The sequence below is a fragment of the Coregonus clupeaformis genome, chromosome 31, assembly GCF_020615455.1.
Source record: "Coregonus clupeaformis isolate EN_2021a chromosome 31, ASM2061545v1, whole genome shotgun sequence".
Taxonomy (NCBI): Eukaryota; Metazoa; Chordata; class Actinopteri; order Salmoniformes; family Salmonidae; genus Coregonus; species Coregonus clupeaformis.
Window position 1 is genome coordinate 16,109,122 of NC_059222.1, and position 26,997 is coordinate 16,136,118.

General features: G+C 44.7%; 2 protein-coding genes across 10 annotated transcripts in view; one reads left to right on the plus strand and one right to left on the minus strand.

Moving 5' to 3' along the window:
• Positions 1-7,548, minus strand: part of sdccag8 (SHH signaling and ciliogenesis regulator sdccag8) — a 48,820-nt gene extending 41,272 nt beyond the window's left edge. The window contains exons 1-10 of one of the 2 annotated variants that reach the window (XM_041859010.2): positions 7,303-7,548; positions 6,844-6,990; positions 5,524-5,609; positions 5,079-5,192; positions 4,743-4,868; positions 4,530-4,634; positions 4,290-4,354; positions 3,951-4,142; positions 3,336-3,474; positions 1,970-2,122 (exon numbers count right to left, since the gene is read on the minus strand). In XM_041859010.2, the coding sequence (XP_041714944.1) occupies positions 1,970-2,122; positions 3,336-3,474; positions 3,951-4,142; positions 4,290-4,354; positions 4,530-4,634; positions 4,743-4,868; positions 5,079-5,192; positions 5,524-5,609; positions 6,844-6,990; positions 7,303-7,369 (1,194 nt within the window). In that variant the 5' untranslated portion in view covers positions 7,370-7,548. Of the gene's footprint in view, positions 1-1,969; positions 2,123-3,335; positions 3,475-3,950; positions 4,143-4,289; positions 4,355-4,529; positions 4,635-4,742; positions 4,869-5,078; positions 5,193-5,523; positions 5,610-6,051; positions 6,134-6,843; positions 6,991-7,302 lie in introns of those variants that run through there. The other variant, XM_041859011.2, reaches the window with a different exon arrangement.
• A 368-nt stretch (positions 7,549-7,916) lies between these two features.
• Positions 7,917-26,997, plus strand: part of cep170aa (centrosomal protein 170Aa) — a 69,668-nt gene continuing 50,587 nt past the window's right edge. For all 8 annotated transcript variants that reach the window (XM_041859012.2, XM_041859013.2, XM_041859015.2 and 5 more), the window contains exons 1-2: positions 7,917-8,090; positions 24,465-24,624. In XM_041859012.2, coding sequence (XP_041714946.2) covers positions 24,520-24,624 — 105 coding nt within the window. In that variant the 5' untranslated portion in view covers positions 7,917-8,090; positions 24,465-24,519. The remainder of the gene's footprint in view (positions 8,091-24,464; positions 24,625-26,997) is intronic.

Consider the following 26,997-nt stretch of genomic DNA (forward strand, 5'->3'; position numbering starts at 1 on the left):
TGTCCCATCCCCTCTTCAGAGGACAAAAGTAACTTTGTTTTAAATGTTTACAGCTTTTTTGTTACATATACAGTGCCTTTGGAAAGTATTCAGACCCCTTGACTTTTTCCACATTTTGTTACGTTACAGCCTTTTCGATTCCCACGGGGGGCCAGTATGAAAAATGTATGCACTCACTAACTGTAAGTCGCTCTGGATAAGAGCGTCTGCTAAATGACTAAAATGTAAATGTAATTCTAAAATTGATTAAATTGGTTTTTCTCCTCATCAATCTACACACAATAACCCATAATGACAAAGCAAAAACAGGTTTTAGAAATGTTTGCTAAAAAGTATATTTAAAAAACGGAAATATCACATTTACATAAGTATTCAGACCCTTTACTCAGTACTTTGTTGAAGCACCTTTGGCAGCGATTACAGCCTCGAGTCTTCTTGGGTATGACGCTACAAGCTTAGCACACCTGTATCTGGGGATTTTCTCCCATTCTTTGCAGATCCTCTCAAGCTCTGTCAGGTTGGATGGGGAGCGTTGCTGCACAGCTATTTTCAGGTCTCTCCAGAGATGTTAGATCGGGCTGGCTGGGCCACTCAAGGACATTCAGAGACTTGTCCCGAAGCCCCTCCTGCGTTGTCTTGGCTGTGTGCTTCGGGTCGTTGTCCTGTTGGAAGGTGAACCTTCACCCCAGTCTGAGGTCCTGAGCGCTCTGGAGCAGGTTTTCATCAAGGATCTCTCTGTACTTTGCTCCATTAATCTTTGCCTCGATCCTGACTAGTCTCCAAGTCCCTGCCGCTGAAAGACATCCCCACAGCATGATGCTGCCACCACCATGCCTCACCGTAGGGATGGTGCAAGGTATCCTCCAGACGTGACATTTGGCATTCAGGCCAAAGAGTTTAATCTTGGTTTCATCAGACCAGAGAATCTTGTTTCTCATGGTCTGAAAGTCTTTAGGTGCCTTTTGGCAAACTCCAAGCGGGCTGTCATGTGCCTTTTACTGAGGAGTGGCTTCCGTGTGCCCACTCCACCATAAAGGCCTGGTTGGTGGAGTGCTGCAGAGATGGTTGTCCTTCTGGAAGGTTCTCCCATCTCCACAGAGGAACTCTGGAGCTCTGTCAGAGTGACCATTGGGTTCTTGGTCACCTCCCTAACCAAGGCCCTTCTCCCCCAATTGCTCAGTTTGGCCGGGCTGCCAGCTCTAGGAAGAGTCTTGGTGGTTCCAAACTTCTTCCATTTAAGAATGATGGAGTCCACTGTGTTCTTGGGGACCTTCAATGCTGCAGAAATGTTTTGGTACCCTTCCCCAGATCTGTGCCTTGACACAATCCTGTCTCTGTGTTCTACGGACAATTCCTTCGACCTCATGGCTTGGTTTTTGCTCTGACATGCACTGTCAACTGTGGGACCTTATATAGACAGGTGTGTGCCTTTCCAAATCATGTCCAATCAATTGAATTTACCACAGGTGGACTCCAATCAAGTTGTAGAAACATCTCAAGGATGATCAATGGAAACAGGATGCACCTGAGCTCAATTTCGTGTCTCATAGCAAAGGGTCTGAATACTTATGTAAATAAGGTCTTTCCTTTATTTTACTTTTTATAAATTAGCAACATTTTCTAAAAACCTGTTTTCGCTTTGTCATTATAGGGTATTGTGTGTAGATTGCTGAGGATTTTTTAAATCAATTTTAGATTAAGGTTGTAACGTAACAAAATGTGGAAAAAGTCAAGGGGTCTGAATACTTTCCGAAGGCACTGTACATTTTACATTTTTTTTACATTACACAGTAGTTACGTAGAAAATATATTGTTTTTAAATACTAAAATACTGCATCTTCAATATATTTTATGCTTGGTGCTATTGTATTACCTTAATAAAACATTCAATTAGTGACTAGGATAAATAGAGAAAGTTTAACATATCTCAATTTGCTTTAATGAAAGATGAAAAGGCAGACGGACAGACCGTTTGGGCCAGTTCCTCCTTCTCCTTGCGGGCCTCGTTGCGTGCCCCCTCTCTGGCCTCAGAGATTTTCTCCTGCTCTGCAGCCATCTCAGTCTCCAGCCTCTCTCTCTGTCTGGCCAGCTCCCTGGCAAATGCCTCACACTGCACCACCGCCTGTAGGAAGGACAAAACCAGTACAGACACGGACGGGTACACACAAGGGTCAAAGGGAGGAGGATACAGCAAAAAATGAATTTCAAGTGTCTCACAAAAAAAATACCTTTCTTATTTTTACCACTTCTATATCTTGAAAACATGTACGGCATCATATAAACCTTTCAGATTCACTATTGTAAAATAGAGTTTATAGTTCTAATCAGGTACTGTACTAGTCTCGAAAAGCCGACCCTAGGCAACAGCAGTGACTAGAGTCTGCTAGATATGACAGACTCTCTTGGTCAGTCTGATAAGGGAAAAAAAGGAAGACATGCCAGAACGTCGCGATTCTAAACGAAAGTGGTTTTAGTGAAGGTAGTTGATGCAAACTAGCCACTTGTGAAATGCAGTGATTAAAAATAACCTCTGTGATCTCCATCTTGCTAGCTACTATTTGGTATTTTATTCAAGCAGATAAGGTAGTGCGTAGCCAGTGACGTAGTTCCTCTATGCCAAACTGATGTTCTATTATGTACAGACGTGTTATGTACAAACATTGGAACATTGAGGGAGGCAACCCGGATGTCTAGAGAGACTAATCACCTACAAAAGGGTCCAAGCAAAGACATTAAAACCAGTAGATAGTGATAACGCTGACGTCATCCACGTATGGCGCATGAAGCCGGAAGTATTTGAATTTGAAGTGTGCCATATTGCTCAATGGCACCCAAAACATAGCTAAGTAACATAGTGAAAGTGGCCATAACTAGCAAAGGATCATGGTCGATGTAGTCGTTTTCATCCTGACTGAGAGTCAACCTTAATGTCTATGGAGCCTCCTCGTAGCCTGCTGGCCCATGATTGGTCTGTTTCAGCATGTGGTCCTGTGTTCGACAAATGTAGTAGTCAGAATGGATGACTATTTCATTAAATATCTCGATTTGTAGCAAACTTTAAAATAATTCACAGTGGGGATCAAACTTGATCATAATAAACACATTTTAGAGCCTAAAAACGTCCGTCAATATTTTTGGGGTTTGTTCTGGCGATCATAATTTACATAGGCTTTCTAGGGCAGACCAGGGCTTTTGGCAGAGCTTGTGACTTCACGCTCCAGACCAGACACTGGGGGCCTGGGTCCAAGCCATTAAAGTGTGTAGTTGAGCAGCCTGACCAGTAGAGGTCACTGTTGCTCAGTAATGCTCCGTGAGTGAGTGGTTGTCTAACTCACCCTGGTCTTCTCCAGGTTGGCCTCCTCAGCCATCTCTACAGCCTGTTTGACCTGCTGGTAGGCTGCCCACTCCCTCTGCTGGGCCTCACTCTGACTGGCCCTCAAAGAGCACAGCACACTCATCAGCTCATCACGCTCTCTGTGGGACACGCACACACACATTTTCATTTCATTGTGGGCAAATAAAAGCTCTGTTCATCAATAATCATTCTGGTGTAAGGATACTAATTATCACATTGTCACTTGTAGACATGCCATGCCCTATCAAAGCCAGATTTGTCATTTGTGATTGACATGGAGACTGAATTACTGACAACCTTGCTAAAGGGGATGGAAAATTGATTGCTTTGTCAGAATATGCCAACTGGATTGATTGAGATGACATCTCAATGTGAACATTCTTCCTTTGACATAGCTCAGAGGCACTGACCAACCAATGAACAAGGGAATAAATAAAGTGTGATCAATGGCAAAGCCTTAGGCGTACTGGATAGGAAAAATGGCCCTTGGTAGTTTGGTGGTATGAGGGGGAAGAGACCTTGAAGGAACCCAACTACTCTAATCAATAAAGGACAAAATATCAGGAGAAAAGGAGAAAAATGCATGATCACTGACTTGGTGAGTCTCTCAATGGCCTGGATGTGCATGTTGGAGTGTGTCTCTGCCAGCACGGCCTCATTCTGGGCACACTTCAGACAGAGGCCGCCTACGCACTGCTTGGCACTGCCCGCCGCTGCCATCGCTTCCTTATGTCTCAGACGACCTTTGACTTCTTCACACTCCTTCTGACTGCTGGCCAGGTCCTTCCTGAATGGAGGTGATCAAAACAACATAGAATATCAGGAAAAACAGAATGCACGAATAGACGCTGATGAAAAATTAAACCCTGATTAATCAGATATGCAAGATCTCTGTGAATTAATGCTGATCTGTAAAGTCCTACAGTTCACTTACTTCAGTGACCTTACTTGAGCTTCCAGTGTCTCTGTCTGGGCTAGATAGAGGGATTTGAGCTGCTCCTGAGGCCAAGTTGAAAATGTGATGTTGGAGAGGAGATTAGCTGTCAACATTACTCTCAAGTAATTTAAAAATGTAAAACCTAGGGTACTAAAAGCTTTATCTACATGTAGAAATTCTGTCAGCTGCAGTACTCAGTATGGAAGGAGAGAGGTGACCATAGTCATACAGGCCTACCAGTTCTTTCTTCCACTTGTGTTCCTCTGCTTGTTGAAAGACACTGTGAGCTGGTATAAATGCTGTTCTTTGAGAATTGTCTGCTCTGGACGGCTCGGAATTCACCTAGGAGAGAATACAATCATGAAAAATTGTTTATTCTGTCGTGTCTGCACTTTGCTTATCTCCAGAATGGAATTTTAACGCAGAACCATCATTGTGAAAACACATTACCGTGCCATCTAAGAGAGTGTAGTCTTTCAGGGTTTCTTCCCCCATTTTGGACTTGATCTCTCTATGTAGTTTCTCATTCTCTACCACCACCACCCTTATCCTCTGTTTCATCCCCAGAAGCTCCTCCTGCCAACAACAACAACGCACAGTCACAAACAACAACAGATACACAGACATACACACACTTGTGGGTTATAAATGTCCAGCAAGATGGACATCTACCACTATAATTCATTACATGTAATGAATATCCATTGGTGAACAAATTGAGTAAGAACTTTAATGAGAGTCAGTGGTAGCGAGACTGAGGTGGGCTCATCAGACAGACAGACAGACCTTGCAGAACTTGACCTCAGCCTCCAGGTGCTGGATGTACTCTGACTGGTTGTGGAGAATGGGGACCAGGTCTTTAACGGCAGGCATTCTAGAGCTCACATCATCTTGACACCTCTGGTAATATGGATTAAAGAAGACTTGTGTGTTAGTCATAAACATATTCACAATGGGACAACAAAAGTGTTGCACCCAACCGAATTGTGCAAAAAACTAATTAGTCTGCCACACCACCAGAGTCTGAACTCAATAACGCAATCACTAGATAGTTATTTCCAAGAGTGTTTTTTGGTGATCAATCAATATATTGCCATAGGATGGAATTGATTAAATGGAGTTAATCTGATCTAAGTAGGCTGATAAAGGGAAAGGACATCTAGACATCTACGTTGTGTTAATTGTCTTAAGTCTTATCATAGATTCTTATGCACGGTCTTGAGGATAGTACCTTTGGGGAAGATTTTGTCTTTGAAGGAGAAGTGAGTGAAAGTGTCTCTTTTTGTTGCTTTTGCAGGAGTGATCGCAGCTGATTGACTGAAACACAAAATAAGCCATTAGTATATATAGCGGTGCAAATACAAAAGGTAAAACTAATTACAAAAAACATCCATGGGGATGTATAATGAAGTGCGCGTGTTATTCTGGGAAATCAGTGCTGATGCTCTATGGTAGGGTTCTCCAACTCTAGCTACTGATTGTACGCCAGATATGTGATAACTATATTTCCATTTAGTATTTTATTAGAATCCACATTAGCTGTTGCCAAGGCAGCAGCTACTCTTCCTAGAGTCCAAACAGAAATAAAACATTACATCATACAAATTTGCATTGCTTCATTATTACATTACAGTTATACATTGCTCCATTATTTCACTACAATTTTACAATATTACATTACTAAGAATAATGTGTGTGTCTGTTACATGGCATTACAGGTTAGCTTATACAAAACACCGCCATAGACGTTTCAACTAACCTGCTCTTGGCGATACTGTCTTCGTTCTCGATTCGGGGAAAAGGGTATCTTATAAATGTCGGTATCCAGTTGCAGGTAGACCTACAAAAACCAGAGAAAACTCAGAAAGATATTAAATCCATGTTTTGTATGGAGTGAGAAATGCCTCTTGCAAGTTGTTTTGGTTGCACTGTGTGACGCGCTGCCATCTACTTCTACACGTGGCCAAGGCCGCGTCGCATAGAAACGACTAATCCTGCAAAGATGCTAGGAAATGCTAGATGTGTGGCAGCTAAGATGGCGAGGAACCTCCTTGCGCAGTACAAAACATGGATTTAATATCTTTCTGAGTTCTCTTTTTTCTTTTGTAGAACCACCTGCAAATGGACAGTGACATTTATAAGATACCCTTTTCCCAGAATCGAGAACGAAGACAGTAACGCCAAGAGCAGGTTAGTTGAAACATCTATGGCGGTGTTTTGCATAAGCTAACCTGTAACACCCAGTAATGGAAACATTGTTATCACATATCTGGCATAAAATCTGTAGCTACTCCAACTCCAGTCCTGGACAGCAGAAAGTGGGGAGCAGGTTTTTGCTCCAGCCCATCTCTCACACACTAAAGTATTCAACTAAGCATAGTCCTGAGTCTGGAGTACAAGAGTCCTCAATCTGGACTATGATTAGTCAAATCAGGTGTGTTACTGCACGGCTGGAATTAATGCCTGCAGAGCCAGTAGTTTTCCAGGACCAGATTAGGAAAACCCGGGTCTATGGGACCCAAGTGATGACATTAATCACAGGCTCAAGTACCAGCTTCACTCCGTTGCCTTTGGTTCCATGAGTCCTCTCCAGTCGTGCAGTCTGTGTCTCCAGCCCTGCCTGGTTCCATGCCCTCTGCATCTGAGCTGGGCTCTTCCAGTGCACTGCTGAGCTGCTGGATGCTGCGGTTGGCTCTCTCTGGGGGTCAAATCATCATGTTGAAAGGTTTACTGTGTAACAGATATAACTGTGTATTTTCAAGGCTGAATAACAAACTGATGACAATGTAACGTATCTCTCTTTTGAGAAGAGACAGACTAGAGAGTAAACGTGGGGATGTTGTCTTGTTTATTTAGCCAGCTTTTAAAACACCTGAAGTAGCTAGTAGGCCTATGTCTAATGTCAACCACAAAATGGAACAAAAAGACCAGCTAGCTAGCTAGTTACAGCGCATCATTTTCTGGCTAAACTCAAGCCTTACCTTTAGCTAGCTAACTAGCCTAACGTTACCTCTGAGTTTCTTTTGATACGCTCCCAACTCTTCTTCCTCCTCATCAGAGTCCAACAGTGGCTTCATGGATAACTTGTGAACGTAACGTTATGTGTGTCTTCTTGATGTAGCTAGCTACCTTCACATAAAAAATATCACACCAAAAACGTTCCTATCATGTACATAACAAAAGACACTACAGAGACAGTATCTGGAGATTAGCAGAGATGGCTATGCCTAGTTTCACCTCAGATGGCAACCGTTGAAATGAGCAGCTTTCCAAATACTTCCGTAAACCAAGCAATGGGCCACGGAACTTGTCGTTTTATTCTGGACGTGATGCCCAACTTTTGAATTGCACAGTTGAAAATAGAAACTACAACCACAAGATCGCGTTGGTAGGCCTATCAGATTGGTATGCTCGCGAGATCAGCCTTCGTAATCACATAAAATTGCTTTTATTCGGCCAAAACAATGCAAACTAATGCATATTAATCGAATTTATTTGCATAATGTCACAACATTTTTCAACATCTTTGGTTTTAAATGTATCATTTATTGTATCCCAAATGCCCATTTGACCGGAAAATTGCCAATCAATCTGGAAAAACACGCCCAAAGGGTCGAGCTGGAACTGCAGACGCTGTCGTGGAGGATGTAGGCAACGCTCCGCTATTTGTAGTGGAATAGCGTTATTGCTGCGCAACTGAGAGAAGACTAACGCACATAAGGACAGGGCTGGGCACCGACATCAGTGTACAGTTCCATTGGATATAGCAAGCCTTCATAACAGCCAGCCGAATAGAGGGTAAGTGAGAAATGCATGATAATAAAACGTTTTCCACAGCTGTGTGATTGTCTTGGGGAGAATGTTTTATTGTAACCAAATCATCCAAGTAAACTAACTGTACAAATGAATACATAAATGCAGTTGTTGGAATTCCCTCTCCCCCTTTTCTGTTTTTACTTTCTGTCAATCTAACTGGATGATCTGGAACGACAACGTTTTAATTCCAGGGCATATTTGTAAATGATTGAAGAATAGATGAAAGGCCTAAATTTTAAATCTCATAATTCACAATGGGCCTATGCAGAATGATTACGGTAGCCTATAAAGGCTGACGTCTTATTGGTTAACGATATGTAGAGCGAGAGAGAGAGCAGTAAGACTGGCTTGGCTAGTGGCAGTTTATTGTCATGCTGCATGCATGACCACTTCTCCAGCCTTTGTGGGCTTGCTATATCGTTGCAAATATCCCTTGCCATGTAATCGGCTACTGTGAATCCGATAAGCAATAAAGATAACGATGTACTGTAGCTACAGGAGCGTTTGATTATCTGCTACATTTTCTTTAGTTGATACAATTTTGATAGTCTAATGCTCGCCTTTAGCTTTAGCAAACCAGGCTATGCTCAGGCTAGGCAGCGCTGGACCGGTCAGGATGTCCAGTTCCCAGTTAATCAGTGGAGGTTACGGGCTTTCATTCTATTGGTTTGTCTATTTGTAATGTTTAGAGAGTTTTTATGCGAAAAGGCCTATGACTCGTTTTGGTTTAGCAGTTTTTTCTTTCCCGAAGATGGACACTGTAGTGTTGGGGGCTTTGTTGTGAAGCCAGACAGCTGGCCTGGTTTGCATCCGCTCTCTTTGTGTATTGTGTAGTTTTTTTCACAACACAATACTTTAACTTAAAAAAGTGCTGCCAGTGCATCTGAATAATTTTATATGTTTGGTTTAATTGGGAATGAAGAGTCCTCTCCATAGGGAGGTCATTAATGCTCGAACCACTCAAGATGTCACCTAATGTCACCCATTAATTAATTAGAGCAGTGTTGATTAGAGCTCTCTTTTTTTATCAGAAAAGCTCGAGATTCTGCTTTTTCCATATGCTCATGAACAATTATAAACTAATGTGAATCAGGCATACGGTGGTCAGTGCAATCATAAGTCTTTATAAAAAATGTATAGTCAGGCAAATTTGCTTATAATAGCTAGAACATTAAACATATTTATTAAAGCTATTCAGAAATTCTGGTACTGCTCCTGCATTAAACAGCCATTTGTCTGTGTGAAAACAGACTGGTATTATTTGAGCGCGAGACAGTGTACTATGTTGACCGTTTTCTTTTGGATAGTTGTCTCCTCCTCCTGCAGGAATTCAAGTGTTGGACCTGTGCCACTGATAATCATAGCCAGCACTCTTCCAACTGTAACCGCTGGCTGTAGGCAGCTGCGTATTGGGAACTATGTCACAGTCATTGGATGACTGGCTAGGCAGCACACAGAACTAGCCTACGCCTAAGTACTGACACATTTTATGATGCTGTAGTTAGAATACTTAAAATATAGTTCTGCATCAATTATACAGTATACTGCACATTATTATCAAGGTCATCATGTCACTCATGAAGCTTTTTTTTGGTCTAGTCTCAATGACCTGGTAACAACAAGGTTTATGGAGGCAGGGTGTTTCCTTGAATAATAACTTTTTTTTCTGTTTGAGGACTTTGTTGTCCTGCCCTGCCATTGTATCTCAACAGCAACAGGGAAGATTGGGAAATTAGTTCACTTTATTATGGCATTTTGTATATTGTTCATCATGAGACCCTGCCTCCTTCACTCTACCAAAGAGACTGCCATGACGCCAGTTCCCTTTTCAGTGTTGTTATAATAGTGTTATTATACACACATACTAAGAATAGAACTGAAGCTTCTACAATGTCTGTTTTACTAGAGGTTTATGGGTAATTGGCCTGAAAGAATAATGGCCTCTTTTGTTTTCAAGGAGAGGGATAATTTTTGTCATACCATACAGTGAGGGAAAAAAGTATTTGATCCCCTGCTGATTTTGTACGTTTTCCCACTGACAAAGACATGATCAGTCTATAATTTTAATGGTAGGTTTATTTGAACAGTGAGAGACAGAATAACAACAAAAAAATCCAGAAAAACGCATGTCAAAAATGTTATAAATTGATTTGCATTTTAATGAGGGAAATAAGTATTTGACCCCTCTGCAAAACATGACTTAGTACTTGGTGGCAAAACCCTTGTTGGCAATCACAGAAGTCAGACGTTTCTTGTACCAGGTTTGCACACATCTCAGGAGGGATTTTGTCCCACTCCTCTTTGCAGAAGTCATTAAGGTTTCGAGGCTGACGTTTGGCAACTCGAACCTTCAGCTCCCTCCACATATTTTCTATGGGATTAAGGTCTGGAGACTGGCTAGGCCACTCCAGGACCTTAATGTGCTTCTTCTTGAGCCACTCCTTTGTTGCCTTGGCCGTGTGTTTTGGGTCATTGTCATGCTGGAATACCCATCCACGACCCATTCCTTCCCTCAGCCCTGGCTGAGGGAAGGAGGTTCTCACCCAAGATGGGTGGGGATGGTGTTCTTGGGGTCATAGGCAGCATTCCTCCTCCTCCAAACACGGTGAGTTGAGTTGATGCCAAAGAGCTCCATTTTGGTCTCATCTGGCAACTCCACAAGGTGAGCTCTTGCATGGAGCCCCAGGCCGAGGGAGATTGACAGTTCTTTTGTGTTTTTTCCATTTGCGAATAATCACACCAACTGTCGTCACCTTCTCACCAAGCTGCTTGGCAATGGTCTTGTAGCCCATTCCAGCCTTGTGTAGGTCTACAATCTTGTCCCTGACATCCTTGGAGAGCTCTTTGGTCTTGGCCATGGTGGAGAGTTTGGAATCTGATTGATTGATTGCTTCTGTGGACAGGTGTCTTTTATACAGGTAACAAGCTGAGATTAGGAGCACTCCCTTTAAGAGTGTGCTCCTAATCTCAGCTCGTTACCTGTATAAAAGACACCTGGGAGCCAGAAATCTTTTTGATTGAGAGGGGGTCAAATACTTATTTCCCTCATTAAAATGCAAATCAATTTATAACATGTGTTTTTCTGGATTTTTGTTGTTGTTATTCTGTCTCTCACTGTTCAAATAAACCTATCATTAAAATTATAGACTGATCATTTCTTTGTCGGTGGGCAAACGTACAAAATCAGCAGAGGATCAAATACTTTTTCCCTCACTGTAGCTAGGCTACTTTTCATCTATTTCATCAGCCTGTCCCATGTTATAAAACAACATTGGTGCGTCCACTTTTTCAACATGTAGAATAAGTGTCTCAAACAACATTTCGTCTACTTCACATCTGTTTTGGGGTGTAACCAGTAGTTTATATTTGGTTATATTTGTTCCACTGACTCCTATTATCTTTGCCAGTATGGATTATATTTTTCCAAGTGCCAGTCTCTGTTTCTGTGTAAGAGACATGGCTATTTTTATCGTCCTGTGAAAATAGGAAGGTTATCTCTGGACAATATTAGAGGTGGTGTCACAGTAAACTTGGCATGGCTAGTCAAGTGCTAATGTCACTATTAAGGCCAGAGCCGAGCAAGGCAGAGCTAATGTTTCAGCATCACAGGCTATGGTCAGTGGATTTACTAAACCAAACATTTGCTTTACTTGATCTATAATCTGTATGTTTTAAAAGTACACTTTTCCGCTTATGCATTATGCTTTTCTAAAATAAAACATACATGTATTTCTGTGTCTGGAGAAATGTTGCCTCCTTTCCCTGCCACTGCCCTGCATGGAAAAAATCCTAACTGGTGCATGACTCACCAATGAATTCAGTGTCCCGTGTCATCTACATATTGATAAAATACATTCTTGATGTCCAAATTGAGCCTTGTCTGGCACCAACCAGTAGGGTCACCATTAGTGCAGGTTCCCCATATCCCTAGAGAATATTATGGTTAAATCCAGCATGACATTGTTGCATGTGTGCTACATCACCAGTGACAAAACATGTATTTTTACTGCTCTAATTACGTTGGTAACCAGTTTATAATAGCAATAAGGCACCTTGGGGGTTTGTGGTATATGGCCAATATACCACGGCTAAGGGCTGTATCCAGGCACTCCGCGTTGCGTTGTGTGTAAGAACAGCCCTTACACGTGGTATATTGGCCATATACCACATCCCCTCGTGCCTTATTGCTTAAATATATAGCTTGAGGCCATATGTTATGTTAAACAGTTGAATTAGGAATTTCTATGAAAATCTATCAATGACATTGTAAAAGGACAATGGGCATTCTATTGTTTGATGTTGAATGGATGCAAATGGATTCCCAAAAGGGTTTCCCTTGAACATAGGTTTTCATTGCTATTTTTTATGTAAACAATGAAGCCATGCTGCACCTAAAACATGTACTGTAAGACATTTTAGTATCAATAGTACTACTGGCATCAACTACAGTCTATACAGTGAAGCCCATCTGAGTAAAAACCATACATCCGGCATAGGGCGGCAAGTAACCAAGCGGTTGAGAGCATTGGGCCAGTAACCGAAAGGTCGCTGGTTTGAATCCCTGAGCAGACTAGATGAAAAATCTGTCGATGTGCCCTTGAGCAAGACAATTAACACTAGTTGCTCTGGATAAACGTGTCTGCTAAATGTAAATGTATTTACATATTGTCACACCCTGGCTCTGGGACTCTATATGTTGAGCCAGGGTGTGTTCATTCTATGTGGTGTATTTCTATGTTGGGAGTTCTGGTTTGTTTATTTCTATGTTGGCTAGAGTGACTCCCAATCAGAGGCAACGAGTGTCAGCTGTGGCTGGTTGTCTCTGATTGGGAGCCATATTTAAACTGTCTGTTTTTCCCTTTGTGTTTGTGGGTTCTTGTTCCAGTTGGTTTTGTGTTTGTACCGTGGACTTCACGAGTCGTTTGTTGTTTTGTTTACTGTCCGTGTTTATCACTAATGATAAATAAACATGTTCGTTCATCACGCTGCGCCTTGGTCCTCCTCTCTTAACGACGATCGTGACACATATATAGGTCCTATGGATCCTTATGTGCATTACTTCTTAAATAAGGCTTTACATACTGATCACAATCAGGCACGATGTGGGATTATTGCAGGGTTTTGTTTTTCTCACCAACTGCTCATGTGGTAAATGTGCTGTCTATGTGCTGTCTAGGTTTCCAGACCATATGGTATTATTGCAGCACCTCCAATTTTGCTTTTCCACAATAATGTTTGCAGATTGTCCCCCGTTGCATGATTTTGTCTTTCATGTTTTGTGCTATGATGCATTGTTTTGTGTACTTTTTACCCCTTTTTCTTCCCAATTGGTAGTTACAGTCTTGTCCCATCGCTGCAACTCCCGTACGAACTCGGGAGAGGCGAAGGTTGAGAGCCATGCGTCCTCCGAAACACGACCCTGCCAAGCCGCACTGCTTCTTCACATACTGCTCGCTTAATCAGGAAGCCAGCCGCACCAATGTGTCAGAGGAAACACAGTACAACTGGTGACCGAAGTCAGTGTGCATTTTTCCGGCCCGCCACAAAGAGTCGCTAGAATGTGATGGGACAAGGACATCCCAGCCGGCCAAACCCTCCCCTAACCCGGACGACACTGGGCCAATTGTGCGCTGCCTCATGGGTCTCCCGGTCGCGGCCGGCTGCGACACAGCCTGGGATTGAACCCGGGTCTGTAGTGACACCTCTAGCACTGCGATGCAGTGCCTTAGACCGCTGCATGACTCGGTCTATGATGCATTTTTAACAAACCAATTTTACCAAAGCCTCAGAGCTAACTTGCCCCAATTGTGCCAAATTAAGGAAATACATTCATCATTTACAACAAAATACAGTATGCTGATATTTTTTGTTGTATACTTTCTCCTATCAATACTGATTATTGGATATGTGCAGCCAAGGTAATAGAACAATGTCTGAATGGCAAATGCAATTGTCCCCTTGAATGATCTTGGTCTGTCAGACTGACAAGGGCAATCCTTCACCCAGAATGGCCTCATGTTCACATTAGGAATAGGAACTGCTAGTAAGAGCTAACTATTGAGTCGTTACAACAACCATGACCTAGTTCACCCTGTGGTTGATTAAAATAGAGAGCAGTAGTTAAATCACTATTTTAGATTAGGTTAATGGTGTATCTTTTAAGCCCTAACTGGATCTGATGTAGCCCAGTAATAAAGAGACAGTGTCTTCCAACCTCCAATTACAATAAATGTTTTGTAGGGCTATGGGCTCTTTGAGTTTATTTAGTCAAACGGAGTTTGTCTGTAGAGCTTGTTTTTCATAGCCATTCTCCCTATACGTTTTTCTTTCCCCATAGCACCCAGCAATATGGTTCACTAACAGAGGGAGACTGTTAGCTATTGTTCAACTTTGCAGTCAGCCTATCCCAGCCTATCCCAAGGGCTCTTAAATTAAACAAATATAGATGAGATAGCTAGACGTATCTCACCTAGACAACCATCTCACTTAGACAACCATCTCAGTGCTGAGTCCTTGAAGATAATTATTTTGATCTGTCACAAAAAAATTATTATCATGTTATTACAGATCCATAGACCAACTGCTATCATATAAGGATATGCAGATTACTAAATTATGTCAATACAAATACTAGCCTATTCTGGTACAAACATCAAAGTGAATTGCCTTCATACAGATTGACAGTCAGCATGAAACTGCAACACTCCCCTGGGAATAAGCCATAGTACCCTCAATGTATGCCCAGCAGTTAGGTTTGAAGTTTTCCTATTGCATAGTCAAATTACCCTCCAAACGACCAGATAGTGTCTGCAATAGCTGTTAGAATTGTAATCAGGTCTAATATTAGCAAGGGATATTGTCTGAGGCCATGACGCCCTCAAGCCTTCCCTGACACAAGCCTATTTCTGGAGGAATGGATACACAAGATCAATCGATTGTGTGGTTATATAAACTTTTGCCTTCTAGTGATGAGTAATTACTCCCATACCAAAGAAACGTAATATATTTATTTGGGAGCACTATACTGCCTAGCTGTAAGTCATTTAAAGAAAGGATCCTTGTGTCTGATCTCTACTTTTGTGAAGGATTATATGTATACCTCTATGTCTGCTGGGCCTGGTGTGGCGGGTGATTTGGACCGAGTCAGGCGCAGGAGGGTAAATCACAGAATAAATTGTTTATTTGGTAAGACAGCGGTACGCAGCAATGCGTAAAACACTCCAGTGCGGTATTACGCACTGGAGACAATAAGGCACACGGGTGAATATCCGGGTGATACAAAATACAATATAGCTCCACCGAGCTATAGTAACCTCCACAATAAACAATCACACACAAAGACAAGGGGGCAGAGGGAATACTGATACAGGGACTGATGAGGGGATATGAACCAGGTGTGTGTAATAAACAAGACAAAACAAATGGAATGATGAGATGAGGAGCAGCAGTGGCTAGAAGGCCGGTGACGACGAACGCCGAAGCCTGCCCGAACAAGGAGAGGAGGCAGCTTCGGAGGAAGTCGTGACAGTACCCCCCCTTGACGCGCAGCTCCAGCAGCGTGCCGACACCGGCCTCGGGGACGGCCAGGAGGACGCGGAGCAGGGATGGTGGAAATCCCGCAACAGGGACGGATCAAGGACATCCCTCACTGTGACCCAGCACCGCTCCTCCGGACCGTACCCCTCCCACTCCACGAGGTACTGAAGGCCCCCCATCCGACGCCTCGAATTCAGGATGGAACGGACGGAGTACGCTGGGGCCCCCTCGATGTCCAGAGGAGGCGGAGGGACCTCCCGCACCTCAGACAACTGCAGCGGACCAGCCACCACCGGCCTGAGGATAGACACGTGAAACGAGGGGTTAATACGGTAATCAGGAGGGAGCAGTAAACTATACGTAACCTTGTTTACTCTCCTCAGGACTCAGGAATCTGAACAGCCCCACAAACCGTGGGCTCATTTTCCGGCAGGGCAGGTGGAGGATCAGATTCCGGGTCGAGAGCCAGACCCGATCACCCGGTACAAAGACTGGGGCCTCACTTCGGTGCGTTCAGCGTTGGCCTTCTGGCTGGAGGTGGATGTGGGCAGCGTTCCACGTCTCCTCCGCGCACAGAAACCAGTCATCCACCGCAGGAGCTTCGGTCTGGCTCTGATGCCACGGTGCCAGGACCGGCTGATAACCTAAAACACATTGAAATGGAGATAGGTAAGTAGAGGAGTGGCGGAGAGAGTTCTGGGCATATTCGGCCCATGGCAAGAACACCGACCACTCCCCCGGCCGGTCCTGGCAGTAGGAGCGCAGGAGCCTACCCACATCCTGATTCACCCGTTCCACCTGCCCATTAGACTTGGGGTGAAACCCAGAGGTCAGGCTGACCGAGACCCCGAGACGTTCCATGAACGCCTTCCAGACCCTGGATGTAAACTGGGAACCCCGGTCAGACACTATGTCCTCTGGCACCCCGTAGTGCCGGAAGACGTGAGTAAACAGGCGAGGGTTCAGCCTCCTCGCTGCCCGGATGTACTCCAGGTTCCGGTGGTCAGTCCAGACGAGGAAAGGGTGTTTCGCCCCCTCGAGCCAGTGCCTCCACACAGTCAGGGCTCTGAGAACAGCCAACAGCTCCCGATCACCAACGTCATAGTTCTGCTCCGCCGGGCTGAGCTTCTTAGAGAAGAAGGCACAGGGGCAGAGCTTGGGTGGCATGCCCGAGCGTTGGGATAGGACAGCACCTATCCCTACCTCGGACGCAACCACCTCCACTATGAACGGTAATGATGGATCGGGATGGGCCAGTACTGGGGCTGAGGTGAACAGAGCCCTCAGGTTACTGAAAGCCCTGTCAGCCTCAGCAGACCAGCAGAGCCGGGAAAGCCCACCCTTCAACAGAGAGGTGATGGGAGCTGCGACCTTGCCAAAGCCCCGAATAAACCTCTGATAGTAATTGGCAAACCCAATAAAGCGCTGCACCTCCTTTCCCGTGGTTGGAGTCGGCCAATTACGCACGGCTGAAATGTGGTCTCCCTCCATCTCCACACCTTGAGGTGGTGATGTGGTATCCGAGGAAGGAGACAGACTGTTGGATGAACAGACACTTTTCTGCCTTGGCATACAGGTCATGCTCCAACAGTCGGCCCAGCACTCTGCGAACCAGGGACACATGCTCAGTGCGCGTAGCGGAATAGACCAGAATCTCATCGATGTAGACCACCACACCACGACCAAGCATGTTCCAAAACACCTCGTTCACAAAGGACTGGAAGACTGATGGAGCATTCATCAACCCTTTCGGCATCACCAGGTATTCGTAATGCCCCGTGGTTGTGCTGAATGCTCTCTTCCACTCGTCCCCTTCCCGGACACGCACCAGGTTGTACACACTCCGGAGATCTAATTTTGTGAAGAAGCGAGCCCCATGCATTGATTCAATAACAGAGGAGATGAGGGGTAGAGGGTTACTATAGCGAATGGTAGTTTGATTAAGTGCCCGGTAATCAATGCAAGGGCGCAGACCTCTGTCTTTCTTCTTCACAAAAAAAAAATTAGAGGAGGCGGGTGAAGTGGAGGGACGTATGAACCCCTGGCGCATGGACTCAGAGACGTTTGTCTCCATAGCCTCCCTTTCAGCCTGCGACAGGGGATAGACATGACTCCTGGGAGGCACAGCGTCTAACCAGAGGTTTATCGCGCAATCCCCCGCCCGGTGGGGTGGTAATTTGGTCGCCTGCGTTTTGGAAAACGCGTGCGCCAAGTCAAGGTATTCGGGGGGAATGCGCACAGTGGAGGTAGTGTCTGGACTTTCCACCGTGGTTGCACCAACGGAAACAGCTAGACACCTACCCTGACACTCTCGTGACCACCCCGTGAGAACACTCTGTGGCCATGAAAAGGTGGGGTTGTGTAGTGCGAGCCAGGGAAGACCCAACACAACAGGGAAATCAGGGGACTCAATAATAAAAAAGGTGATTTGCTCCCAATGGGTCTCCTGCATAATCATCGTGACTGGTGCTGTAACCTCCCTAACATAACCTGACACTAATGGTCGACTGTCAAGTGCTTTGATGGGCAATGGAATGGGTAGGGTAACCAATGTGATACATAGACGATTAGCTAAAGACCTGTCTATGAAGTTCCCAGCTGCGCCTGAATCGACCAGTGCCCTACACTGGGGAACTACCGTGTAATCAGGGAAGGTGACGTGTATGGTGAAGTGCGCAGCAGAGGGCTCTGAACAAGTGTGGGTTTGCGCTACCTGGGGTGACGCGAGAGTGCCCTGCCTGCCGCCTCCAGACCCAGAAGAACTCTGACGACAGCGTGCAGCAGAGTGTCCTCTCTTGCCCGGATTGCTGCACCACCCAGCTCCATCGGTACGTAATCCGGGTTGAAGGGGGGTGAAACGGGCAGGCCCCTTCCAGGAAGTCCTCTTGAAGCCAGCAGGTTGTCCAACCGGATGGTCATGTCCACCAGCTGGTTGAAAGTCAACGTGGTATCCCGGCAGGCTAGCTCCCTTCGGACGTCCTCTCGCAAGCTGCACCGGAAGCGGTCGATGAGGGCCCACTCTTTCCACCTGGACCCAGCCGCTAGAGTTCTAAACTCCAGGGCAAAGTCCTGCGCGGTCCTCGTCCCCTGCCTCAGATGGACTAGCTGCTCGCCCGCCTCTCTTCCTTCAGGAGGGTGATCGAAGACTGCCCGGAAGAGGCGAGCGAACTCCCCATAGTTGTCCAACGTGTCTCCTCCTTCACTCCAGACTGCGTTGACCCACTCAAGGGCTTTCCCCGAGAGGCAGGAGACGAGGGCGGACACCTTCTCCCACTCCGATGGAGCCGGGCTGATGGTAGAAAAATAGAGGTCCAGCTGCAGGAGGAATCCCTGGCAGCGGGCAGCTATCCCGTCATACTCCCTCGGTCGGGGTAGGTGAATCCCTCTGGGTGCTGGGGTGTGGGTGGCTGGATCCGGTCGCTCAGCTGGTCCCGAAGGGTCGGGTCCTGTCTTCTCCATGTGTTGGACGACCTGGAGAACACGATCCATCGCTTCGCCCAAGCTGGCTAGCATGTTGGAATGCTCCTCGACCCGCTCCACGACTCCAGGCATATTCCCATCTCCTGGTGACTCCATGCTGTTGGGTGTGGGATTCTGTGGCGGTTGATTTGGATGGAGTTAGGCACAGGAGGGTAAATCACAGAATAAATTGTTTATTCGGTAAGACAGCGGTACGCAGCAATGCGTAAAACACTCCAGTGCGGTATTACGGCGCACTGGAGACAACAAGGCACACGGGTGAATATCCGGGCGATACAAAATACAATATAGCTCCACCGAGCTATAGTAACCTCCACAATAAACAATCACACACAAAGACAAGGGGGCAGAGGGAATACTGATACAGGGACTGATGAGGGGATATGAACCAGGTGTGTGTAATAAACAAGACAAAACAAATGGAATGATGAGATGAGGAGCGGCAGTGGCTAGAAGGCCGGTGACGACGAACGCCGAAGCCTGCCCGAACAAGGAGAGGAGGCAGCTTCGGAGGAAGTCGTGACACCTGGTCTGGTCTGTCTGGCTGTAAATAATAGTGCAGTCATCTGGGACCAGAATACTGCTCTGACTTATCCTGGGTGATACAGCCCTTTTTGTTGTTTATTGCCCTTGGCTATTGCCTTGCCTCCCTATGCTTTCTGACTGTCTGGATGCAGCCATGTATCAAAGTAATGGGCTCTCATTAGCTTTGGGCCATTGCCTGCTGAAGCAAAGAAGAAGATCAGACAAGTGTACTGTAGTATGCCATTTACTTCATCAGGTTTTACAGCAAACAATCTAGTTCATTTTAGTGCAAGTTGACAGTAAGCCACATTTTACATCGCAGCCCAACCCTTTGCTGAAACACTTGCCTCAGCATCTTGGAAATAATGTGGGAGTGCTTGCACAGATTGCCTACATGTAGTTGCGTTTGTGCAGCTGTGTGTTTGGTTACAGTTTTGGTTGCAGCTGGCAGTGATAGGTGGGCTGAATCAGTAGCTCTGGCCTATGTTGGGATAAGGAGGCAGAGGGACAGGCACTTATACAGCTGTTGCATCATCTGGTCATGGCGCTATGTGGATGATCCATGGTCAGAGGAGGGAAACACATTAGAGACACCCGGAAAAGAACGCCCCGTTCATCTCTGTCACTTCCTTTCAGAGGGAGCCTGGGATCTGATTGGCTTAGAGAGGAGGGAAGGATTTTGAATGGCTGGAATGAGAGCACCATATTACTCATACTATTCGGTATGTTGTATTTAGACAAAGTAATGCTAAAGCTTAGAAGGGATTAGCCAAAGAGCTGATTATGCTAGATTCGCTTTTGCTTTCTCTAATTATTTTTCTCCTTTAACAGCTAATCATACACATTGTGAAATCTCATGAGAGTAACTAATGGAAAATAAGCTTGTGTTGCCTTCAAGAGGCTACTGTTACTGTATGAGAATCTCTTTAAAACACAAATACTTTTTTAAAATCACACACACATTGTAACATTCTAACTTCCTGTCCAAGTGAATTCAAAGATGAGCGCGGGCCATCCTCAGGAAGCATTGAGCTAACTTCCTGCTTCGCATGCCTTCACCTCCTCACAAAGCATGCACAGTCAGCTCAGAACAATCCAGCTCTTTGACCTAGTGGGGGCAGGGAAAGGGGTCTCTGCCCAGCCAAAACCATGACGTCAACCCTTAACCCACAACAAGGATGTTACAAGATGATAACGGGGAAGAGTTTAGGATTTTGCAATAACTCATCTGTTTTGAAATGGCATGAAATTGTTTAACAATCCACAGTCTTCACAGGACATTACAAACAAGACAAACAGTATCAGTGCCATAAGTCCTGCACTGTAGAGGAGTACTCTGCCAGAGATCCACCTGGCTTGCAGGCCTGCCTCAACCTTTGAAACATTCTCCCCACAGATCCAACCACTTGAAGCCAATAGCAAATTAACATTGGCATGCATGCGGTGGGTTGTAGGTTAGTTGTTTAACAGGGATTGAGTCTGGTCAGAGCTGCTTGTGTGCTGCAGGAGAGATACAGACAGACAGACCTAACCCAGTATATTCCCCAGCTGTGAAGACTGTTTTATGTGGGATTAATTTAAGGCATTTTCTTTACACTGGTTGGCCTGTACTGAGACTCCTGGCTGTGCTGTGCCACGTTACATTCTCCATATCCCTGGATTCTGCGGTGGTTTCTCCTGGACTAATGACGCCACTGTGGTTAGGCCTGTGATTCCTGGGCTCCAAAGGGGAGAAACACCACACACTATTATCACGTTATCCTGCTACAGTCATTCTATACATGTAGAGAAAATGTTCTTCCTTCATTTTAATCTTCATTTTACCAAATAACTTGACATTGAAACATACTGTAACAAGGATATGCCTTTTATATGGTTTCAAGTTTTATTTGTCATATGTACGGGATACATATGGTATACATCGTCCAACGAAATGCTTACTTGGGCTGTTATGCAATAGATTTGGGGGGAAATTACAGAAATTCATAATAAAGTTGTGAAATGGGAGACCACTGGCAAGCAGATGCATGCACACATATTTTCTACTTGATCCAAAGCAATGTGAATGCCTTTTATTACAGAACAAAATGTTGAAAGGCAGGTAATATTACAATAAAAAAACTTCTTGTGCAGAATGTGCACCCAATAAGCACGTTTCTATGCCATCGGTAAAGTAGTTCAAAACCCATCCCAGATAAAACCTAGAACACTACTTCATCCTGTCCGTTCTGTGGATGAGTATTCGGAAAACAACCAGTGTGTTCAGGGGTTTGTCTGTGAAACACACCACCAAATACCGATACAATTTGAGAGTTCATGGAGAGGCATCAAATACAATAGTGTCTGTGAGAGGCAGTGGAGGGAAGGAGAATAGTTTACAGCAGGGTTCCCCAACTGGCGACCCGCGGGAGATTTGATTTGGCCCCCCAAGTTTTCTTTTTACATTTTTATTGTTGGACATAAGACTGTATAAACACCAGCAAATAAGGTCCAAGTGATTTTAATTTTGGAAATATGTTCCAAAGTATTCCGACTCATAATATAAACGGTACACCCATCTAGTACCGGGTTGGACCCCCCTTTGCCTCCAGAACAGCTTGAATTATTTGGGGCATAGAAACATTGCTCAATTGGTATCAAGGGACCTTACCTGTGGCAGGAAAACATTCCCCACTCCATTACACCACCGCCACCAGCCTGTACCGTTGACACCAGGCAGGATGGGGCCATGGACTCATGCTGCTTACGCCAAATCCTGACTCTGTCATCAGCATGATGCAACAGGAACCCGGATTCATCGGACGAGGCAATGTTTTTCCACTCCTCAATTGTCCAGTGCTGGTGACCGCCTGCCCACTGGAGCTGCTTCTGCTTGTTTTTATCTGATAGGAGTTGAACACGGTGTGGTCGTCTGTTGCAATAATAGCCCATCCGTGACAAGGACCGTCGAGTTGTGCGTTCCGAGATGCCGTTCTGCACACCACTCTTGTACTGCGCCATGATTTGCCTGTTTGTGGCCCACCTGTTAGCTTGCATGATTCTTGCTATTCTCCTTTTACCTCTCATCAACGTGCTGTTTTTCGGCCACAGGACTGCCACTGACTGGATGTTTTTTGTTTGTTGCACCATTCTCGTAAAACCCTAGACACTGTCGTGCGGGAAAGTCCAGAAGGACGGCCGTTTCTGAGATACTGGAACCGGTGCGCCTAGAACCGACGATCATACCACGCTCAAAGTTGCTTAAGTCACTAGTTTTTCCCATTCTAGCGTTCAATTGAACAATAACTGAATGCCTTGTTGCCTGTTTATCTGCTTTATATAGCAAGCCACGGTCACGTGACTCACTGTCTGTAGGAGCGAACCATTTTCGTGAACAGGCCTAATAAACTGGTCACTGAGTGTATGTGATTGTAGACAAATGTAACCAAGGTTTTAAATTATTATGTTTTAGTCAAATATTATATTTGTTTGGGCTTCTTGCGGTCAATTTGCAGTCTAAACATTACTTGTAATTATTTTCCAGCCCCCTGATCATCCTCTCAATATAAAATCATCCCGTGGCTGAATCTAGTTGATGATCCGTGGTTTACATGCTAATCTGTAAACGGACAAAATATAATCTGTTCTTAAATTCTGCAAACACTCTGACGTGGGAGAGGCACTCATAACTCAGACACAATATGACAGTGCATGTTGTCGTAATAATACACCATTCACGTGTGCACGGGGGGGACTATGAGGGATTGTGAGGGAGAGAGATCTACCAGTTTTAGCACCCAAGAGCACAATACAATATTTGGCAGAGCAGGAGAACAGTGTCTCTTCTCCAAGTCCTTGTTTGTGTATGGCAACAAGCCATGTGGATCCAAAACATGAAGTGTGTAGAGGGACTGTCACGTTGTCACGGCCACTTGGCTCTTGTTTCAATGCCTTTGTTTATATTCATGCATGCATGAAAAAAGGATTTTGGTCTTGCTGCGCTCATTGTATTAGCCCTTCGTGCAGCATTGCCTCATTGCCTACCACCAGAAATGTGTGTGCATGCCAAATCTTAAAGTTTGACTTTGAGGATTATTGAATGAGCATTTATTAAGTAGAGTTACTTAAGAGATCTGAGAAGTAACAGTTTAGCTCCTTAATCTGTGTTTAATCTATCCTCTGACATTAGTTGGCATGGCACGGTTGCAAAATGGCACTGAACTCCTCCAGCTTCTGGTGTCAACATGCAACACTCTGTAGCCTCACATTTCTATTTAAACAAGCAGTTAAATGCAGCGTATTGGAGTACGGAACTAACAGCGGTATGTAGGGTACTTTTTCCATAGCCATGGTAAATTGAATATGTTTCACGGTGTTGTGACTTTCAAGAGGTTATGGAGGAGGAGGTTTGTACGTCATGCAGTTATGCTGCTTGATTATTTTCTCCGGCCATGAGCAGTTGGAACTTGGAACTGCTCCGTCTGACCTCCATTTCAGCCCAACAGAAGAAAAAAAACATCTTGGGGTGGGTTGCTCACACTCAGCCAAGATTCTTACATCACTTCCTGTAGCATCTGGCAATGATCAGGGCCAGCCAGGGCAGACACAGCTAGGGAGGATGTAGCTTTCCCAGACTGACCTAGCGCCCGTCAACACACAGCTACTCCAGACCAGACAGCTACTCCAGATGCAATAATGTTTTTAAGAAGAGCTGTTTTGTATATACATTTAACTTCTTATTTCTTATTTCTTTCCGCTATCACTCTTTTTCCACCCCTCTCTCTCCCCACTCCTTCTCTTCCTCATCCACCTTGTCTTTCCTTCTCTCCCTCTCAGGATGACGTAGGGTTGGAGGTGGGAGTGAGTAGCATCGAGCTGTAGCAGAGCAGAGATGAGTCTCACATCATGGTTCCTGGTGAGCAGCGGGGGCACTCGCCACCGTCTGCCCCGGGAGATGATCTTCGTCGGCCGAGACGACTGCGAGCTCATGCTGCAGGTGAGCACAGCTCCAACTGCTAGAACACAACATGATTCAACACAACACAACACCAGTCACTGTAGACATAGATCATACCTGAATTAATGACTACTTGGTATTCACAGACTGTTTACTGAAAGTATCATAGTCTTTTATTATTTTTCTCCTTTATATGCTAGCGCCCAGGGGTGATCTCACCATTTTGATAAACATTGATACGGTGGGTGGGGGCTGTATCTAAGGAAACACCATGCAACATAATCAGACAATGGCAATATGATATATCCACAGGCAGCCTGGTTTAAACACACAACTTCCTTTGTTTTTAGTGGAGCTGTTGGTGTTTCCAGAGGCTACGCCTGGAGCAGCTAAGCAGGCTGCTGCCGCTGTGAAAGTGATAGGGCTGAGAGCACCTTCTGTGTGAAAAAAATAAAATATGTATGCACTCACTAACTGTAAGTCGCTCTGGATAAGAGCGTCTGCTAAATGACTAAAATGTAAATGTAAATGTATATCACACACACAACCTCTAACCCCTGGGGATTAGGTCATGTGAACACAGCTAGTAACCCTTATGTTGCATGGTTTTTAGGAGGAAGGGAATGCATCAAGCTCACTGCCTTTTGGACAACCCTGTTGTTCAGTTTAAATGTGATATGTACATTTTTACAATGCTATTTTACAAAGCTTGTATCTCCTGAAGATAATGTATCTGAGCTTTGCAAGTTTTGATATTTATATCAAGTTTAAATATTTAATTTATACATGAATAGCTGTGTCATTCTTAATACTATTTTATCTAGGGTCTCATTTTACCACCCCACAGAGTACCAGGCCTGACATCTAGGCAGGACTCAGCAGAGTACCAGGCCTGACATCTAGGCAGGACTCAGCAGAGTACCAGGCATGACATCTAGGCAGGACTCAGCAGAGTACCAGGCCTGACATCTAGGCAGGACTCAGCAGAGTACCAGGCCTGACATCTGAGCAGGGCTCAGCAGGGGGTGTCTTCCCAGAAGCCCTCCCAGAAAACTGTCAGAACCTGAATATTCACATGAAACCTGATTATATAACCTCCTATCCCCTTCTTTATTCTGCCTCTGTGGTTCTGTGTTGTTACATTGCCTCAAGAGGTAATTCAGACAATTGGAGAATTGTGAGCCACTAACCTCACAGAGACCTGCATTTGTTGTTATTACAGAAGTCAATACAACACTACAGTAGTAATAGTATAAAGACTGATAGTAACTGAATGGGCTTTGTTTAGGAGTACTCAGGGAGGGCATGCTGCATGGGAATGGTAGTCTACCTCACTCTAGGCACAGTGTGTGTGTGTGTGTGTGTGTGTGTGTGTGTGTGTGTGTGTGTGTGTGTGTGTGTGTGTGTGTGTGTGTGTGTGTGTGTGTGTGTGTGTGTGTGTGTGTGTGTGTGTGTGCGTGCGTGCGTGTGTCCACGCATGCATGTGTGTAAGAGAGAATGTCCCAGACAGAGGTATTTATAGAAAGTGGGGCAGATACCTCCTGAGTTAGATCTATCCTGACTGAACGGGCTCCATAGGAAGTAGAGTGGCTGCTGCATTGCCAAGTGTGGAGCAGAGAATGGGTGTGGTGTAGCAACAGTATATCATATACTACTTATGCGCAAACGGCTCAATTAAATCAGTATCGTGGAAGATTCAATCCGTGGTATAGCGCGATTTAAATTTAAAGGCAATGTTCCCGTGTTCGCAGAGATTGCATTCACAGTAAGCGCTGCATATTTCGTCTCAATCAGAAATTACCTTTACATTTCAATCGCGCTACAGCGCGGATCTTGAACGCTATGGTTTGAATCTAGGCCTTAGACATAGGTTTCAAAGCAACAGCAATGGTAGTAAAACGAATTGGTAAACCTATTGGTTGTAGAATAATCCTTCAAAAAGTGTCACAGTACAATGATACAAATGTACTTTCTGTGCTCCTTGATGTCAACTCTGTGAATCTAACTAAATTAAACTTTCCACGCCAACTTAAGTAGTTGATTACTCACTGGTCAGGTTTGCTTAGTGCCTGTCCCTTTTTCAGCAAGGCTCTGGCCCCTGACTCTGTACAACGCGTACATGTATTTTAAAGTAACTGAATTGTACTGTATGTGTGGCAATACTGACAATGCTTCAGTCCTTAACAGTGATGTAGCTAGTGGTAAAATAAAATTGGTGGGTAAACTCTGATCACCGGTCACAGTGAAAAAAGTAACGCTCCCTATACAGTGAGTTTTTGATCCCCTGCTGATTTTGTACGTTTGCCCACTGACAAAGACATGATCAGTCTATAATTTTAATGATAGGTTTATTTGAACAGTGAGAGACAGAATAACAACAAAAAAATCCAGAAAAACGCATGTCAAAAATGT